The 19,203-nt window shown below is 37.0% G+C and overlaps 2 protein-coding genes across 2 annotated transcripts in view; one reads left to right on the top strand and one right to left on the bottom strand.

Moving 5' to 3' along the window:
* Positions 1-9,166, top strand: part of LOC115995768 (extra-large guanine nucleotide-binding protein 3-like) — a 21,654-nt gene extending 12,488 nt beyond the window's left edge. The window contains exons 5-8 of the mRNA XM_031234901.1: positions 5,945-6,122; positions 6,678-6,922; positions 8,051-8,220; positions 8,329-9,166. Of these exons, the coding sequence (XP_031090761.1) occupies positions 5,945-6,122; positions 6,678-6,922; positions 8,051-8,220; positions 8,329-8,890 (1,155 nt within the window). The 3' untranslated portion in view covers positions 8,891-9,166. The remainder of the gene's footprint in view (positions 1-5,944; positions 6,123-6,677; positions 6,923-8,050; positions 8,221-8,328) is intronic.
* Positions 9,167-11,551: 2,385 nt separating this feature from the next.
* Positions 11,552-14,873, bottom strand: LOC115996201. Its single transcript, XM_031235347.1, has 4 exons — positions 14,638-14,873; positions 14,462-14,544; positions 11,967-12,022; positions 11,552-11,877 (listed from the first exon to the last, which is right to left on the bottom strand). Exons 1-4 carry the CDS (start codon positions 14,807-14,809, stop codon positions 11,799-11,801), a joined length of 390 nt encoding a protein of 129 aa, XP_031091207.1. The 5' UTR covers positions 14,810-14,873; the 3' UTR covers positions 11,552-11,798.
* Positions 14,874-19,203: the final 4,330 nt, after the last annotated feature.

Raw genomic sequence — 19,203 nt, forward strand, 5'->3', positions numbered from 1 at the left:
CACTGCATTGAGCTTCCCTGGTTTGTATTCCACCACAAAATCAAAGCCCAAGAGTTTACTCATCCAATGTTGCTGGGGAGAGGTCGATAGGCGCTGCTGTAACAAATACTTGAGACTATAGTGATCAGTCCGAATAATAAATGATCGTCCCCATAAATAGTGACGCCAATGGCGAATTGCTTGGGCTAAACCAATTAACTCCCTCTCATATGCAGCAAGTTTTTGATGATGGTCAACTAGCTTTTTGCTAAAGAAAGCAATGGGATGCATGGCCTGCTGCAAAACTGCACCTACCCCGCTACCCGAAGCATCACACTCGACAACGAAGGGTTGGGAGAAATCAGGCAGCTGCAAGACCGGAGCAGAGGTGAGGGCATACTTTAAGGTTTCGAATGCTTTGGCAGCTTCCCTCGACCACACAAAAGAATGCTTGCGGAGTAAGTTGGTGAGAGGTGCTGCGATGATGCCATAGTCACGAATAAACCGACGGTAAAACCCTGCTAGTCCCAAGAACCCACGAAGACTGGTCGGGGAAATGGGGGTTGGCCAGTCACGTACTGCCTGCACTTTGTCGTCATCCACCGCCACACCTTGATCGCTAATAACATGCCCAAGATAACGAACTTGGTTGTCTCCAAAAACACACTTGGACTTCTTCAAGAACAGGTTGTGTTGCAGTAATAATTCAAAGACCTTACGGATGTGTTGGATATGCTCAGCCCAAGTAGCACTATAGATCAAAATGTCGTCAAAGAAAACCAATACGAACTTACGAAGGAAAGGCCCAAAGACTTCATTCATCAAGGATTGAAAAGTAGACGGAGCATTCGTGAGTCCGAACGGCATTACCAAGAATTCGAAATGGCCTTGGTGAGTCCGAAATGCTGTTTTCTCCACATCCTCCGGGCACATCCTTATTTGGTGATAGCCGGAGCGCAAGTCCAACTTGGTAAAGACTCGGGACCCATGTAGCTCATCAAGAAGCTCATCAATGACCGGAATAGGGAATTTATCCTTAATAGTGCGAGCATTTAGTTCCCGGTAATCCACACAAAAACGCCAAGTCCCATCTTGCTTTTTTACCAGAAGTACCGGAGAAGAAAATGACGATTTACTTGGCCGAATAATCCCTTGTGCAAGCATATCGGCACACTGTTTCTCAATTTCATCCTTGAGTACTTGGGGGTACCGATAAGGACGAACTGCAACTGGGTCAGAATCAGCAGAGAGTATAATTCGGTGATCACACGAGCGGGATGGTGGCAGTGTTGAGACTTCACGGAACAAGGGGTCAAATTCCGATAGAAGGACGTTCAAAATGTCTTTGTTGGAAGCTAGAAGCAAGGAAGAAACGGCAGCCAATGCATGGGGAGTGTCGCTGGACCATGAGACCAATTTTCCTTCTAGAAGAAACTGCATCGTCAAGGAATTAAAATCCCACCAAATTGGTCCAAGGGTGCTAAGCCATTGAATTCCCAAGACCAAGTCAAAACCCACTAGTGGAATCTGAAATAGATTCACTAAAAACGAATCGGAGCCCTTAGAAACCAAGACTTGTTCACAGAGGCCAGTGCTTGACAGAGAATCCCCATTTGCCACCACAACCTTTACTCCCGGCCGAGGAGCCGTAGGAAGAGCTAACCCAAGAGCAGTTGAAGTGTTGATGAAATTATGGGTGCTCCCTGTATCCACCAACGCAAGCAGCGGTGTGCCCTCAATCAACACCCGAAGTTTCATCATCTCCCCTGTTGACACACCTGTTATCGCATGAAGGGATATTTCTGCCACCTCAAGGTCCTTAATGGTAGTTTCATCACTTTCCTCTTCCTCGTTAATGCCTAGGACACAAAATAGGTGCTTGCACCGGTGGCCGCGAGACCACTTCTCATCACAATTAAAACAAAGGCCCTTGGATTTGCGTTCTTCTTGCTCTGCAGGCGACAATCGGCGAATTGGAGGGGGTTTAGGACCAGGTTTCAGCGTAGCTTGCGGTCTGGAGTTGGTGACAGTAACCAAATTGCTACCTGTCGGGGCTGGCAGTAGGCGTGGGGGTTGCCTAAATGTCCCTTTTTGCATTAAAAGGATTCGTCGGTAAAAATCCCGGGAATTATTAATGGCCTCGGCCAAGGAGCAGGGCTTACTGCGTTCCACATCAATCCGAAGCAACTCGTCTAATCCAGCGGTAAATAAATTGACCTGTTGGTCGATGCGCACCGAATCTGCCCTCGCCAACAGAAGTTGGAAATCTGAAACATAGTCATCAATATGACGTGCACGCTGCTTAACATTTACCAAATCCCCCAAGGGGTTAGTACTATGAGGAGGGCCAAAACGCAGCTTGCAATAATCCTTGAAAATACCCCAAGTCATTCGGGGTTCGTCTCGCAAGATTTGGTAATACCACAATTGAGCTTCACCAGTCATATTAAAGGCTGCCAACTCAACTTGAGCATGAAGCGGGGTATGAGCAGTACGGAAATAGAGTTCACAACGATGGAGCCAAATGAGAGGGTCCTCGTGACCAGAGAACGTAGGGAATTCCATGCGTGTGTACTGGGAACGGGAGGTGGTATCATCACCAGTAGGGGGTGCAGCTTCAACAATGGCAGGTTGGAGAGAGGTTGAAACTGGTTGCGGTGATTTGGGAATGACAGTATAGTTACTGATGAGATCAGCCAAGGACTTTTTCAGTTCCTTAACCGATTCGGACAAGTCGTCATACTCAGCTCTAGAAATTGCATTGCTGGGAGGTTGATCGCCCATGACGCCGGCAACGGAACCAATGTTATGAACTGATCGTCACAGGCAGAAAAATAAAAGAGACAGACAGTAGGACAACTGCTTTGGGTTTTCTTGAGGCCCCAGAACTCCCTAATTCCCTTTGCTGGGATTAAATTTTCTACTTACCTTCATTGAAAATAATACTCCTTTATATAGGCAGTACAAGGATTCAAAACTGACCTAATTACCAAAACTGATCTAATTACCAAAACTAAATTAGGAAGCTTTCTAATACTCTAACTCTCTGAAAGGTAATAAACTAACAACTTTCTAAAGTATAATATAGTAATGAAATAGGAATAAACTATAGTATTGTAATGAAATAGAACTCCTGCAACTTCCTAAATTACTGTTTCTCTGCTGATCTGTTTCTGCGAACGTAACCACGTCCCCAAAATGCATCAAAAATTTGTTTAGAAACCTTAGGAGAAGGATACCAATACAAAAGAAGAAGAAGAAGAAGAAGAAGAAGAGACAAGGTGTTATGTAAAATGCAATGCAAGGAAGGGAGAGTGCTAAAAAATAATAGCATTATCATGGTTCTTTTGGCCCATGGTGTTGAACTAGTAGAGGCGAAACCCCTAAACCCGTGGTTGCCGAAGAGATGTTGATTCTTGTTGGATTTAATGCACAAATTGTCTACTTCAGATAAGCAATACTATTGGTTGGTATTCCCCATTTCAACAAGGGGCTAAGAGGAGGAATCTCTCCTAAAATTATTTGTTCCCTGCATTTATCTGTTCCCCTCTTAAGAGTAGAACAAATGCCCACTTTTTTGTTTTGTATTTGTTGACTAAAATTTAAAAAATGGTAGATAGTAGTAGATATCATTGATGGTCTTAAAGGAGATCATGGGTGACCAAGGGTATGCTTCAATTGTGAAGAATTGAGGCACCCTCAAAATTAGTGCAGTAAATCATTCACATAACAATGCCCGAGGTTACATACAACAGTGTCGATTGAAGATGAATTTGCTATCTTCAACCAAATGGACGGGTCTTCATAAGTCATAACCGTCATCTTCTTCTTTTGCAACATCTGTTCAAATAGGTAACCTCACAGCATGTCCTCTTCAGATTCTTGACACTGGATTATTAATTTAGGTGCCAATAATCATATAGAAAATTTAGATATTTTGTCACCTGTCACCCCATGGTAATAGATGGCACTACCATTACCCTAGGTCCCTACCCATGGGTCAAAAACCTATGTTTTGTGTGTAGGTAGCACCATTAACCCCATCCTTGCCTCTATCATCCATTTTATATTAATATATTTACCAAATTTCCTTTTTAACCTTCTGTTTGTTGGTCAAATTACCCAACCCGTAATTGTTTTGTTTTGTTTTTTTTTTCCTAACTATTTTTCATTTCAAGATCTTTTGATAGGATAGACTATTCCTTTTTTTTTTTTGTTTTGTTTTGTTTTTTTTTTTTTTTTTTTTTTTTTTGTTTTTTTTTTTTTTTGTGGGTTATATGGTGGGTTATATGTATTAAATGAGACAATTGCTCTTGCAGTAGCCAATTTTAGTATTGTGCCACCATTTCAATTAAACAATTACATTGTTAGTATGGGCATCCACCTTTACCTACTTTAAAGGAGTTATGTCCTAGTTTAGAGCTATTATCTAGCTTACTAGTTTACAATGTGACTCATGTGAGTTTGCAATACACTGACCTTTGCCCTATTTTTCTAGAGTTAATAAACAGTTAGAGTGAATAGAGTCTATGTTTGAATTGGTGCATACTATTGTTTTGGGTCTGTGTTGTGCATCATCCAAAATTGGCTTCAAATTCTTTGTTTCCTTTGTGTAAGATGACTATTCGAGGTGCACTTGGTTATATTTAATTAAATCCAGAAGTGAGTTATTTGATTTCTTTTGTGCTGAATCAAAACCCAGTTTCAAACACTATGAAGTGACAACATTTGAGAATATTTCTCTAGTCCTTCCACCACTTACAGTCTTACATGAGTGAAAACTTATGAATCTCTGGTGATTGAGGTTGCTTATTCCAGAAAAGGTGTAGTTCTCTCACGAAAGAAATATGTGCTGGATCTGCTCAAGAATCCTGAATTTCTTGAATCAAAATGTCATAATACTCCTATGTAGCATAGTGTCAAATTGATAGCAAGTGAGGTAAGCTATTTAAGGATCTAGAAAGGTACAGAATTTTGGTCAGGAAGCGTAACTCTCTCACTATCACTCAACTAGACATTGCTACTGTGGTGGCGGCATGGAAATTAGTGGGTTTGAATTGTTAAATTTGTAAAGAATGCACAAGGGAAAAGGATCTTGTATACAAATGATGCACATTGAAGTATTGAGGTATTGAAGCATTCTGGGATGCTAACTATGCTGGTTCACTGAATGATATCGATAATGGGCATTGTACATTTGTGGCAGGAAAGTTGGTCGGATGAAAGAGCAAGAAACAGAGTGTGGTTGCATGGTCAAGTACAGGATCCAAATATTTTGATGGCCCTAACAATATGTGAACTGGTATGGATAGATCGCATACTGAAAGAGATTGGCCTTAAGACACATGTACCACCGAGCCTATGGTGCTACAATTAGGCAGTTTTTCATATCTTGAACAATCTAGTTTTTCATGAATGAACAACACATTGCAATGGATTGTCATTTCATATGTGAAAAGATTCAGTTGGGAACTGGGGATTAATTTCTACTTGGCATGTATGGATTAGATATCAATTAGTAGATCTATTTACAAAATGGGTTAATAGAAATAGGCTGATTATATTTGCGATAATTTAGGTCATAATCTATAATATGTTCTAACTTTAGGGGGAGTGTTGAATGCAACCGGTACTGGACACACATGAATAAAGAAATCTTCTATTGTAACATATGTTTTGTGATAAGTGAAAACTAACCATGTGGGTCCTCTTTTCTTAATGAATGATCTGATAATTTTTACTGGTTTAAATTTCCATTGGTGATATTTTTAATGAAAAGGAAGATATGATCCATGGTTTAGAAATTCGAATGTTTTACCTTCCTTTCTTGGTAAATGTCAGTATGTCACTTTTCTGTATTTTCTTTAAACATTTATTTGTCCTGATGACTTCCTTTTTAGTCTGAATTTTACCCTGTTCTAGATTGCTAATGAATTTGATTTCAATTGTTTTTGATGGAGCACAGATGAAGTTTATGTATGGAAACGAGTACACTGCTGATGAGGTACAGAATATAAAGCTCATGATTCAAAGTAACATGTATAGATACCTCAGCATCTTACTTGAGGATCGAGAGCGCTTTGAAGAGGAAGCCTTAATGGAGAAGAGCGCCTCTACTTTACAAGTGGAAAATCATTCTCCAGGTTTTTAATGTCTCATTACAGTTTTTAGATCTTTCATCTTGTGTTGCATTTCCTTGACACAGACGTTGGAAGGCTCTACTGCTAGATTGGGTGTTACTTGTCTTTCATATGAAGATAGTTTTTATTATTATTATTCTTTTATTATTTTATTTTATTTTTTATTAAGCAAAGAGCTCTCGGAAGGGTGCTATGCTTGATTGCTTGCAATTCTTTAATGCATTTGGCTAGAATTGTTCCTCTACATTGCCTTTTGCATATAGTGGCTTTTCAAGCTAATGAAAAAATGCAGTAGGTTTACTTGTTTGCCACTTCTAGATTTGCTGAGATGTCTGAAATAGTTTCTTTGCCACCCCCTCCCCCTCCCCCNCTCCGGCTCCGGCCCTCCCCCTTCCCTCCTTTTGTCATATATAATATTTGTTTGTGGGATTTGCTGAGATGTCTGAAATAGTTTCTTTGCCACCCCCTCCCCCTCCCCCTTCCCTCCTTTTGTCATATATAATATTTGTTTGTGGTTGCTGATTTGTATCGTAGTTGACAGTCCAAGTACTAATTCAGGTGAAATGAAAACTGATGAGAGTAAGCAATGTATATATTCTCTCAATCAAAGGCTGAAGCAGTTTTCTGACTGGCTGTTGGATATCATGGCTTCTGGAGATTTGAATGCCTATTTCCCTGCTGCAACCCGTGAATATGCTCCCCTAGTATATGAGATATGGAAAGATCCTGCCATTCAGGAAACTTATAAGAGAGGAAATGAAATGCATTTTCTTCCTGATACTGCTAAATATTTTTTGGATCAGGTATGAGTGTATGACCAATTTTAGTCTTTATTGTTCTGAAAATTGGACATCTGTATACCTGAATGAAGCTAACCATGGGATGTTTTCATTTATCTACTGTATGCTTTACCATGCTCTTCCATTGCCAGATGGGACTTGGGAGGGAGAGTAGTGGCGGAGTGCTGCAGTGTGTAGTGCCTAGAAGTTTTGTTGGTTGTATAATCAATAATGATAGCCTTACATAGGAACCTTACTGAGAGCCCTATGAATACACACATCTTCAAATCCTCCTCTCTTAAGGTGGTATGAAGAGTTTTAAGGAAAAAGTGTTAAATATGCCACTGGACTTGTCATTGAACTAAAAACATATGCAATTACACCATTAAACAAGCAAAAAAGGTGCAATTTGCATCTATAAAGGTTAACTTACAATTTTTCTGGTAAGTTCTCTATTTAGCATGCCACATAGCATTTGGAGGAGCTTAGCTGGATAATTATAAAAAAAAGTTAAAAAAAAAAAAAAGGTTGGCAGCTGCCTCTTCATTCCTTTATGTGACAGAGGATGGCCGCCTCATTTTTTTTCTTCTTCTTTTCCAGTCCGCTAACCAAAATTTCCACATAAGCATCCAACTAAGCAATCATTACCTGATGGTAACTTGTAAAAAATGCAAATTGCACATTTTTTGCTTGTTTGAAGGTGTTATTGTGCATGTTTTTAGTTCATGGCTTAATTGTACTAATTCAACTAGTACAGTGGCTTAGTTGACGCTTTTTATGGTTTTTTAAAGAACTCTCATTTACTATGAGGGGTTACTGATTTTTTTATAGTGATTTTACAAATTTAACATTTTTATTACATTAGTCTCTCAACTAACTATTTTATTTCACAGTTGTCCAAAGATGCCCTCAATTCAGATGTCATATTTTTCTTGCGGTATCTGCTGCACTTGTGTTTTTCTGTAATAAGTTCACCCTGGGTGTTTTTATTTAGTTTATTCATATGGTTCTCTCTTTGGGTTATCCAGTCAGGTGGATACTGCTGCTAATGTTAGATTCATGTTAGTCACTCACTGATTGCTGTAGTATTTAGCTATACTATCTTGTCTCTATTCCAAGTCTTAAAGGTGATTTGATGACTACCTCCAACAGGCCATTGCAATTTCAAGTAATGAGTATGAGCCTTCCGAAAAGGATATTCTATATGCTGAAGGCGTGACCCCTAGCAATGGACTTGCCTTCGTTGAGTTATCATTTGATGATCACAGTGCTAAATCAGATATATATCTTGATGACGCCGAAAGCCAATCTCCACTAACCAGGTAAGATGCTTTGTTAGCTGCTCTACTGGTTGTGAATTTGTGATCAGTAACATCGTGTTATTGCTCGAGCATCTTCAAACTGTTTTTAAGCAATGGCCAATCTTACAGGTACCAGCTGATTCGTGTTAGTTCCAAGGGTCCCCATGATTTTGGCAAATGGATGGAAATGTTTGAAGATGTAACAGCAGTAGTCTTCTGTGCTGCGTTAAGCGACTATGATCAGACTTGGTCCCTCGCCAATGGTCCACCGCAAAATAAAATGTTGGTAAGCCGGGATTTGTTCGAGAGCTTAGTTCAACACAGTTGTTTTAAGAACACCACTTTCGTGCTAATTCTGAACAAGTACGACCTCTTCGAGGACAAAATTAGCAAAGTTCCCCTAACAACCTGCGAGTGGTTTAATGACTTCAGACCACTGAAAACTCGGCGCCACAATCAGTCTGTAGCGAATCAAGCATACCACTACGTAGCTCGCAAGTTCAAGGAGTGGTACTCATCTATGACCGGACGAAAGCTATTCGTGTGGCCAAGTAGAGCTCGCGAAGAGGCTTCAGTGGATGAATCATTCAGGTATGTGCGGGAAGTGGTTAAGTGGGAGGAAGAGAAGGATAGAATGTGCAATTTTGGCGATGAGCACAGTGATGATTCGTTCGATAGTGCCACAGAATAATCTGGTCTGTTCATTTGCAGAGACGATTAGATATAGCAGTCTGTCCCTTGGGTACTTTTTAAGCCTCCAAGGGATACTTAAAAAGAATGCGTAGTTCACCTTTGGTAAGTGTTTGTGTATACACGCAACAGGTTTTCTTGTTCCCCTTTTGGTATTTTTTTTTATTGTAATTATTGGTTTTAACTTCTAAATATTAAGGGTGCAGTATAAAAGGGATAGGCTGGGTCTTTTTTTGAATTTTGAATATTTTTTAAAAAATTCTATGATGAGTGGGAAGTGAGCAATTTCTGATTTTAATAATACATTATTTTAAAAAGAAAATCATATTCTCCTGTCTTGTCACGTTCGAATGGAGCGAAATAGGATCTGAATATATTATTAGCATTCTTATTAGTGGTTCTTGGTGTGGTTTCTGAGGAAGCATGTCCTGATGTGGAGGAGAGAAGGTAAGGAGCGAGAATATTTTGGCGAGCTTATTTTTGTAATAGAAGAAAAAAAAAGAAAGAAAAAACATATGCACAGGAGTTTGCTTGGAGCATACTATGTGCCCCAGCAAGCGCGTGGGAGTGCGCTTGTAGCGTACTACGTGCTCGAACACGCACTTGCTGGAGAGCTTTAGAGTGACCGTAAGATATTTTATTGTTGCTTTTTCTTTTTTAAATTATCAGAATTTTTTTTTCTCTTCCCATTTTTATTCTCCTACTTGACTTCCTAAAATGTTGTGCAAAAATCAAACTATTGAAGATGCTCAGATCAATGATTTTGAATGTAAATAGACAAAGAGTACAACAATACACATTATATAACCCAAACTTAGCCAATACCTCAAGCATTCACTAATTATAATTAAGAAGTCTCCACGTGAAGATAGAAAATTTTCACAGGTATCCCAGAGTCACAGGAGAGAAGGGGATTGCCTTTGTTTAACTTCTTCAAAAGTATTGGTAAAGAAGAGAGTACCATACTTCAAAAAAGTTTTCAAATGAGGTTGCTTTGTCCTATATGAAAAATAAAAGATTTATTGTGTTGCCTTGGCCTGGAGCATACGTTTTCGAATTATAGAGTCCGAAGGCTTAGCATGAACCGGGGCGGAACTAAGAGGATCTCCATCAACATAAATTTTTTTCCACATAGGAGGGACAGAGGAGATAAAAAGAGGGAGAAAAAAAAAAGAACAAGAAAAAAAGGAGAGAGAATTGGGTTGGAAAAAAGAAAAAGAAAAAGAAAAATGCTAATTAACGCACACCCAGAGGGTGTATGCAGTGCACGTGCATGATGAGCCGGATGCGCATAGAGGGAGAAATTTTATTTTATTTTCTCTTTTTTTTTTTACAAGGCTCACAAAAAACCATTTTCCTGCAAATTAAAATTTTCTCTCTTACCTCTTCTCTTCTCTCGATCTCACCTCCTCTCTCCTCCAAGCAAGCAAACAAAAAAAAAAAAACCTCAAAAAATTGGTGTTGGAGATGCTCGAATCGGGGAGGGGGGGGGAGGGGGGCTGGGTAGTCCTAGCCTCCCCAAACTTGTTTTGGAATTCTTAATTATTACCCCAAAATTTTTATACTCTATGATTAAATATTAGGGATGTAGTTTTTAAAAAAATAGGGATGTCAATCAGGCAAACTCGTTCAATTTTTGGCTGATCTTATCGAACTATCGAGCTTATTAATTTAGGCTTTTGATTTTGATTTTGATTTTTTTTGGTTGGGTTTAAAATTATTGGCCCTAGCCTGAAAACCTCAGATTGTCGGGCTTATTAGGCGAGACGACGAGTTCAATAAAACTTTGGACATTTTCAAATGAGTTAATTCCAATGGATATTCCTTGTCTTTTGCGGCAATTCAATGTTTAGTCTCAAAGTAGCGATTTTTCCAAAAAAAAAAAACCCAATACTATTAAATTTGGAAACTTTCGGTCATTCCTGTATCTTTTCCAACAAAGCTCTATTTTAAGCAAGGGTAAATTGATCTCATCACATTTTTTTAAGATTAAATTCATTCCTAAGAAATTCACTCAACTTGTATATTAAATTAGAGAGTGAATTTTACTCACGAACATTCAGAGACAAATGTGGTGAAAATTTGAACATGAGACTAGGTTGTATGTTTTGGGTGTGAGAATGATTTGAGCACTTGATGGGCACTCTTCAGATAGAAGGACAAGGAGAAGAGAATTATGTTTAATTTTATTAATGTGAGAATGTATTCCAAGAGTCAAGTAACATTTTCCATAAGCTCTTGAGTAAAAAGGTGGTCAAAGAAAATGATCGTCTCTTACTCAATACCCCATTGATTGCTTCCTTCGCCGACCTTTCACCATAGAGTGGAAGAACTTGGTATTAAGATCTTCCAATTATTATAGTGTGGACCATAAATAAAAAAATACATTATTCAAATACTAAAAGTACATTATTTTGTATACTATCGAATAATGTACATTTAATATACCAATAATGTATTTTTAATATATTAAAAATTAAAAATATACCTTATATTCAGAAAAAGTACATTATTCGAGTACTAAATGTACATTATTTTATATAATTTACATTCAGTACACAAATAACATACTTTTAGTATATTAAAAATGTACTTTTTTTTTATTTTTTTATTTTTTTATTTTTTTATGGTCCACACTCCACACAGTAATAGTAACTTCGTCTTTGAGAAAAGACAATCCCAAATTTCACTAGTCTAGATTTATAACTGTATTTGCTACATTATACTCAATAATTTGGTCTTGAAAACACAAGATGGCAGAAGCATGTCATGTTACTAAAACACTGAAATCGCAACATACATATAATCTCTGGGTGTGACAATCTTCAATGCTGATCCATCCTAGACTCCCAACTCACACAAACTACACTGGTAATATAAATATCTAGTGCTGCGGCACGAGGGAAGAACTAGTTGTCCTTGGATCTCTTTTCCACTTCCTCCATCCTTTGGATCTCCTTGTTGTACTTGCAAATGCGGTAGATACACCTGAAAACCACATCAAACATCAATGCGATTACCAAAAGAAAGCCTAAAGTAGCTTTTCAAAATTACGTTCAAATACACGAGTAATTTACCAGTAGAGGAGGCATGCTGCCACGCAAAGGATGCCATTCCTTTGAGCCTTGTAGATCTGGATAAAGCAATTAAAAGAAAGGGTGCCTCAGAAATTTTACACATGGATCAAACCATTGGTGTGGCACAATGGGTTTACGAGGGTGGGTGGGTGGGCAAATTAGATCTAGCTAACGGAATAAACCTATAGAAATGTTGTTTGATGTTTCTTACATTTTCATCCAACATGGCTTTGAAAAATATTAGGGACTGGAACATATATTAAGGAGCAGAATATTGCCACCAGAACTAATCCAAATGACTCTTTGGGATGAATAATTATTTTCCTTCTGTGAAGTGCATAATGCATGCAGAAGTCAACTACGAAAGAAAACAACTTCAAGTAGAACTGTAGAAGTACATGGTGGGAATGTACTCAAGAAGTTCATTATCAACTAAGGGGTAAAAGTTAAACCTTATGTTGGTAAAATGTACTCAAGAAGTTCATTAGCAAATTCCAGTAATAATACAAAGTTTTTGACAGTAAGGACACATTCATAAAATGAGTTATGGAAAGGTAAGGATGGCAGTAAGTAATTATCCACATATATAATTAAATAAATATTACTATGTGATATGTTTCACGTCAACTTTCATAAACATAATCTTACCGTGTTCTTTCCTTTAATTATTGTTACTGAAAAAGAACTAATATTTTCTGTTCCTTGATATATATGCTGCTTTGCTTTCCTTTCTTTCCAACCTAAAAATCCCCTAAATCTAGCTTGGAACCTAATTTCTTGTAAAACTAATTTCACAAAGGAAACAGTAATCTCCCACAAATAGATCGGAACTGCAATAAAAAAAGAGAGGATAGATTTTATAGCTATTTGTTCTTTTTGATAACTAGTAATACAACATCTTTGAAACTAAAAGAGCATATAGAAAGTTAAAGAATAAACAAACCCTTGGTTTGGTGTAATTATTAGTACAAAAAAGCTAAAGTAGTTCTCTTTTTTCTCACTCTCAGATTTTACCCTGTATCTACTTTTTCCCACTTATGTTTCCTCAACCAGAATGATATACAACTATACAAGCCATCTCCTCCATCTTTAAGATTTTTGTAGTAAGCCTTGAAGGCTTGCTCCTTACTCATCCAACTATCCATCACTCCAAAGACTGAAAGTGCATCAAAACACTTCGTTGAATATCATACAACTATGAGCTTCTTCTTTTACATGGACATATAAGTAAACACAATTGTTATTGATCCCATTACTTCCATAATAAGAAAGGAAATGGACAATAACTCCTCCAAAAACAAAAACAAAAAAATAAAATAAAAAATTGGAAACAAATAGTTGAACAGAAGTGCACTATTAGTCACTTGGTTAAGAGACTCAATTCACCCTATCTTTCTCACTAAAACCAATGTTGTAAAAATCGGCCTAGGCGGCCGCCTAGGCGCTGACTAGCTGCTAGGTGCCCCTAGGCCGAGGCGATTTCAGCTTTAGCTGCTTTTAGTCGACCAACCAACTAGGCGCCCTAGTTGCCAAGTTGGGCGCCTAACTAGGCCGAGTTGAGCGCTTAACTCAGCTGAGTCGGACGCCTAACTCGACTGAGTGGTTTTTTTTGCCTGCTCAGTGCTCGGCTACTCTCTTCTATATTTCTCCAGCCATGAACTCAACTAACCATCAAACGTATGCAATTGATTAGTTTGGGGGATTATAACAGTGTAACAACTCCTACCCCTAAATGGAAAGAGTGGAGACGATATACTCAGATTACTCGGCCACCTAGGCGGCGTCTAAGCATTACCTAGGCACTAGGCATCCCCCGGGCGTCCGACTAGCGCCTAGCTCTTTTTACAACATTGACTAAAACCAGTGTTTCACTTAATTATCTACAAAGCAAAGCTATGATGCTTCTCCAAAAAGAACTGATTATTCATCCTCCTGTCCTTTCCACTATTAGTCCAATCAGATGCCATTGCCCATCATCTTAAAATTCCAGGATTTGGCATCATCATACACTGAATAACCATCAATGAAATGCAAACCCTCATTCTCTTTAAATTCCAATCTCTACTGTTGTCCAGATGCTTCACCAGAAAAAAAGTTGATAACTTGAGATGTGTAGGTGCCCAAGAAAGGAAAACAAATAGAAGGAATGCGGTAGCCATGTAAATGTTCCCAAGTTTCTTTACTAAAATCAAAGGACAGGGAGTCAAGGGTGACAGGAACCAAACAACATATGATTGATGCTCATCATGGGGCTTAATACTAAAGCACCACCAAATCAATCAGTTATTTCAGCTGCTCAATGATACTTTACCCCTTTGTTTAAAAAAAAAAAATGATACTTTACCCAATAATTTATTCATAGTTTCTCTCCATAGCTACACAGAATCTTTCAAAATCTTGCTCAGTTAAATTAAAATGATGAACAGAACGATTTACTTAAATTGTTTCCAGAGAGAGATTCACAGAAAACAGTAAGAAAGAAAGGCAAAGGTTACCGATTTCTCATAGCGGTCTCTCTCGGCGGCAGTGCAGATCTCACCGGTGCACATTAACCGGTGCTCATTCTTCCAATAGATATCTAATAACAGCATAAAAAGAAAAACACTAAAAAACAATAAGATCAAAATCGTACTAGTAATAAGAATAGGAAAAACAAAGAAGGAAATGTTACCAAGGAGCTGGAAAGCGGCGAAGGGTACAATGAAAAGCGAAGGCTGAAGGGTTAGAGATATGAGAGAGACGATCCGCGATCGGAGAGGCTTGGGCGATGGCAGCGTGAGGAGAATAGCGACGGCGACCTCCACTGCCACGACGTAGGTTAGAATTATCCACTGCAACGCCATTGTATTCTTTCTTCTCTGTATTCTCTAGCTTTCTACTTTCTTCATATCGCTGTATTTTCACTTCTCTTCCTTAATAGCCTAAGCTTCTGGAAGGTTGCTCATTTCTTCCTTCCAAAATAATAATAATAATTATTATTATTAGGGAAAATGATCAAATATACCCTTACACTTTACACTAAAAGTCAGTTAGACACTTAAATTTTTAAAATTACAATTAAACTCTTTAACATGTCAAATTGAGTCAATGAAGCCTAAGAATCAGAAAAATAATGTCCTGTAATAACAGATCATTTAAACTCAGGCAACAAAAATCAGGCGACCGGCGACTGCTCGGTCGCCATATCCGGCAGAAAGCGACCAAATCTGGTTGCCTTCTATGGAGAAGGGCCATCGTCGGTTGCCGGATTTTGTTACCTGAGTTTAAATGACCTGTTATTACAGGACATTTACCGATTCTTGGGCTTCATTGACTCAATTTGACATGTTAAAGGGTTTAATTGCACTTTTTAAAAGTTTAGGTGCCTAATTGACTTTTGGTGTAAAGTTTAGGAGCATATTTGACCCTTTTCCCTTATTATTATTGTTATTTTTCTTGGTGTACTCACAACTAATTGTTGGTCCTGATGGATAAGGGGTGCAAGTCTATTGGGGTGAATAGATTTGCATAAAATTTTACCCTTCTTTTAATTTATTGCACATGTTTGATCTTTTCTTCTCCCTAAAGGTTGAATCCCCAACCCAAGGGGTCCCACGCCCCGGCCCGACAAAGTTTCTAGGAGGATATAAATCATGGTAACTCAACTGAACACAGAGACTAGAATTTTGCTCACTGCGCACAAGGAGCCCCCCTTACTTTGAGAGGTTGCTCCACACTGCCGCTGGTGAGACTTGATCCCTAAATGTTTGATCTTTTCAAGCTTAGGTTTGGTTGATTAGTGTTGGAATATGAATGCAATAAGTAATAAAGAGAGAATTTTTAAATGGTTTGGCTAAATTCAGCCTATGTCCACTCTTCTCCTTAATACACAAGGATTGCACAAGAACTCCTTAGTAAATAGAGAGCGATTGTGCCTTGATCACAAAGTCAACCACAATCCTCTAGTTTTTTCACAAGTCAACACTTGTTATTCCATCTCTTTCTACTAATCCTTAGTGGAAATAAATTGTTTAAACACAAATTTGTTCACAATCTCCAACTACAAGACTCGGTGAGTGACTTCGCGTTTGATGCCGTACTCCTTAGAATTTGATCTTGAATTTCGGCGTTAGTTCTCTCTTCATGGTCAACTAGATGATTCACTTATTAGCTTGCACTTGCACTTAAAGACTTGTTCGCCAAGAATATGACCATCACCTCTTTAAGATTTGAATGGAGGTATTTATAGACAACTTTGAGAATTTGTCCGTTATTGGAGGAAACAAATTTCAAATGTCTCTTAATCGTCGTACAATGACTAGTGGTTAATGAGGTAGATTGCTTTTTGTCATATTTTTCAAGTCGTTGAGTGTACTTTTGTGTCTGCTCCTAGTTTTTTGAGTTGTGCAAAATGTCTTGTCCTTTTTGGGAAATCTTCGTTAGGATTGATGTGTACCTAGGAATACTTTTGTCATGGTAACATTCTCCTTACATTGTGAGTTTTTGAGGAATTTTACTATTCCTTTAGAGAATGTCCGAACAGTAGATGCAAAAAAATAACCCTTGACTTCTCGTGGTTAACATTTTGGATCATTCCTTAGCAACCTCTCAGATTTGACTTTCCCTAGTCAATCTTTAACTATTCGAAAATTAATTAGCTTTAAGTTAATTTAACTTTTGTGCCCTATACTTTCCGGTAAAGGTTGACCCTTCCACATTTGGACCACTGAACCGGCTTCCCAGTCTTTAACTCTTCAAAACTTCAACTCTTCGACCTTCAACCTCTCAAGTCTTCTTTGCAGTCTTGACTTCTCGCAGCTTCTCGAAGATATCTTGACTTTTTGTATGTTACTTCTTGAATTAGTTTACTTCCCGGTTGGTAAGATTCATTCTTAAAGTGACATTTTGAGGACTAAAAAAATCCCAAGACTACTTTTCAAATTTTATTTACTTTGCGGTTTATTGACTTCCCGGTAAGTAAAATTCTCTAACTTACTTTTCAGATTCCTGTTTCTAAAACTAAAATTAGGGACTAAAATTCCTAACATAATTTGGTATCATCAAAATCTAAAAACACTTGTTCCTAACATTCACTATCCACTTTAATGGTTAAATTTTGATGAGTTAATACTAAAAATAATCCTAAAAAAAAAAACTAATCATTCACCTATTTTTTTTTTGAATGGAATCATTCAACTATTTAAAATATCAAAATTAACCATTAATTTATAATTGGATCAAATTAGGCCCTTAATTATGAATTTCTAAACATGATTTAGTCATATGGCTGGTCAATTTCTTGGCCAAAATGCCAAATGTAGGAGCGGGGTAAAAAATTAAGTTTTTTTTTTCTCTTTATTTTTTCATTGGTGATTGTTATAAATTTAAAAATATTATATTTTTGTATTAAAATTGGGAAAACACTAAGGCCACCCCAATAGCCATATTTGACACAAAGTTTAAGATAAAATTCTGACATGTAAATTGCTTATACAATTGGGAAGAGGAAAATTAATGAAGACTTTTCTCCTGCAATATCAAAGGTTTTGTCAGCCCCAATGGGGCCCACTTGATTGCACAGTGCAGATTCGCGCCACTGCACGCGCCCGCCTGGGCGCGTAAATTATCTTTTTTAATTTTTTTAAATTTTTTTTTGTTTTTTAATTTTGTTTTATTTTTCCTTTTCTTTTTTTCCCTATCTCTATTTTCTCTTTCCTAATCACACTTACAAAACTTCATAAAAAACTGCACCAAATTCTCAACTATTGGAGAAGGCATAAGGGGTGTATTCAAACAAGACTTTTATAGACTTTCACGTAAGGTGTTTTAAAGTATGTATTTATAACAGTCATAATTGTTAACAATTATGTAGCAAATAGAAGAAAATTCTTCAGTAATAAAACTCTATACGTATACATACACACGTTGAAATAGAAGAACATCTATAATAGTACAGTACATCATTGTCATACGTATCTAAATGTAAATTCATTCGATAAATACTGCCACTATTCTTCATAATGGGAGGAGAGAAAATTATTTTATATTTATAAGATCGAGAAGCTCTTAACTTGGTTCCAAAAAAGATGAATACATAAATGAATAAATTTTATACATTCTCAATCACTAGGAAAAACAATCATATCCCTAAGCTAGACTTACTTTCTTTAATATCATGGAATTAGATTTGTAGTTGACCCAAACTTTCTTAAGTCAAAAACTACACCAAACAATTTTTTTTTCCACCTCTTAAATTCCCAAGAAAATTTGATCTTCACTATCAAACGCCAAATAAATTCAAATTGTTTGGTTAGTGCAAGTAATCAAACTAGAACTTATACCTATTCTAACTAAAAATATGAACTCAACAAACATTAGATGAGTCTAATAAGTACGACAAATCAACTAGTATAAGACAAAAAAAAGTGCCTACAAGAGACAGTAGCAAAACCTACTTGTTGTTTGCAACAATAATAAAATTTTTGTTATGATGTTTTTTTTTATAGATATGCATGAAAATAAAAACGTTGATCTTCTTCAGACATAAATAATTTTATTTGAATTATTAATTTAAACTTTTAATAAAATATAAGTGGATTGGGCTGACACAACTTACTTTAGAGTTAGGCACAGGTGGGCTTGTACTAAGTCAATTCACTTGAGAATGTAAATTTCTCATATTTTATTTTTATTTTGGGTGATTAGGAATATACTCCGTAAGTTTTATTAATATAAATAAATAATGTTCAATCTTCCTATTCACATTCACATACAACTAAACTTTCACTAACTACATTTGTACAATTTAAAACAAATTAATATGACAACTTGCAATACTTTAAGTTATAAACCAAAAGATATATATATATATATAATCGCGACATTTATATAAAATTACCTAGTCAATGTTTACCACTCAAAGTTGCACTTCATGGCTATATACTTTATATACATTGCTATGGTCACAGCTTCTAAACTACGTAATGATGAATCAAAATCAAATAAGAAAAAAAATACATGCATTTTTGGTTCCTCAATTATCCACATATTACATATGTAATTTCTATATTTCAATTATTGTAAATCTAGTCTTTCAATTGTTGACCTGGTTGTAACTCTAGTTCATGTCTTTCAATTATTTTAAATCTAGTCATTATCTTTTAGTAATGCATTAATAATTGTAAATCTAAGTCATTGTCTTTCAACAACACTATGCTAAATGAATGACTATATTTACAACAATTGAAAGGCATGGCCT

This window comes from Ipomoea triloba, chromosome 11 (assembly GCF_003576645.1).
Source record: "Ipomoea triloba cultivar NCNSP0323 chromosome 11, ASM357664v1".
In the NCBI taxonomy this organism is placed as follows: domain Eukaryota; kingdom Viridiplantae; phylum Streptophyta; class Magnoliopsida; order Solanales; family Convolvulaceae; genus Ipomoea; species Ipomoea triloba.

Excerpts from the sequence above, each read along its gene's own strand:
- LOC115996201 (XM_031235347.1), bottom strand. The coding sequence starts at position 14,809 with ATGGCGTTGCAGTGGATAATTCTAACCTACGTCGTGGCAGTGGAGGTC. Across the intron at positions 12,023-14,461 it reads GAGACCGCTATGAGAAATCG|ATCTACAAGGCTCAAAGGAA; the intron begins GTAACCTTTGCC and ends TGCTTTATCCAG. Across the intron at positions 11,878-11,966 it reads GCAGCATGCCTCCTCTACTG|GTGTATCTACCGCATTTGCA; the intron begins GTAAATTACTCG and ends TGTGGTTTTCAG.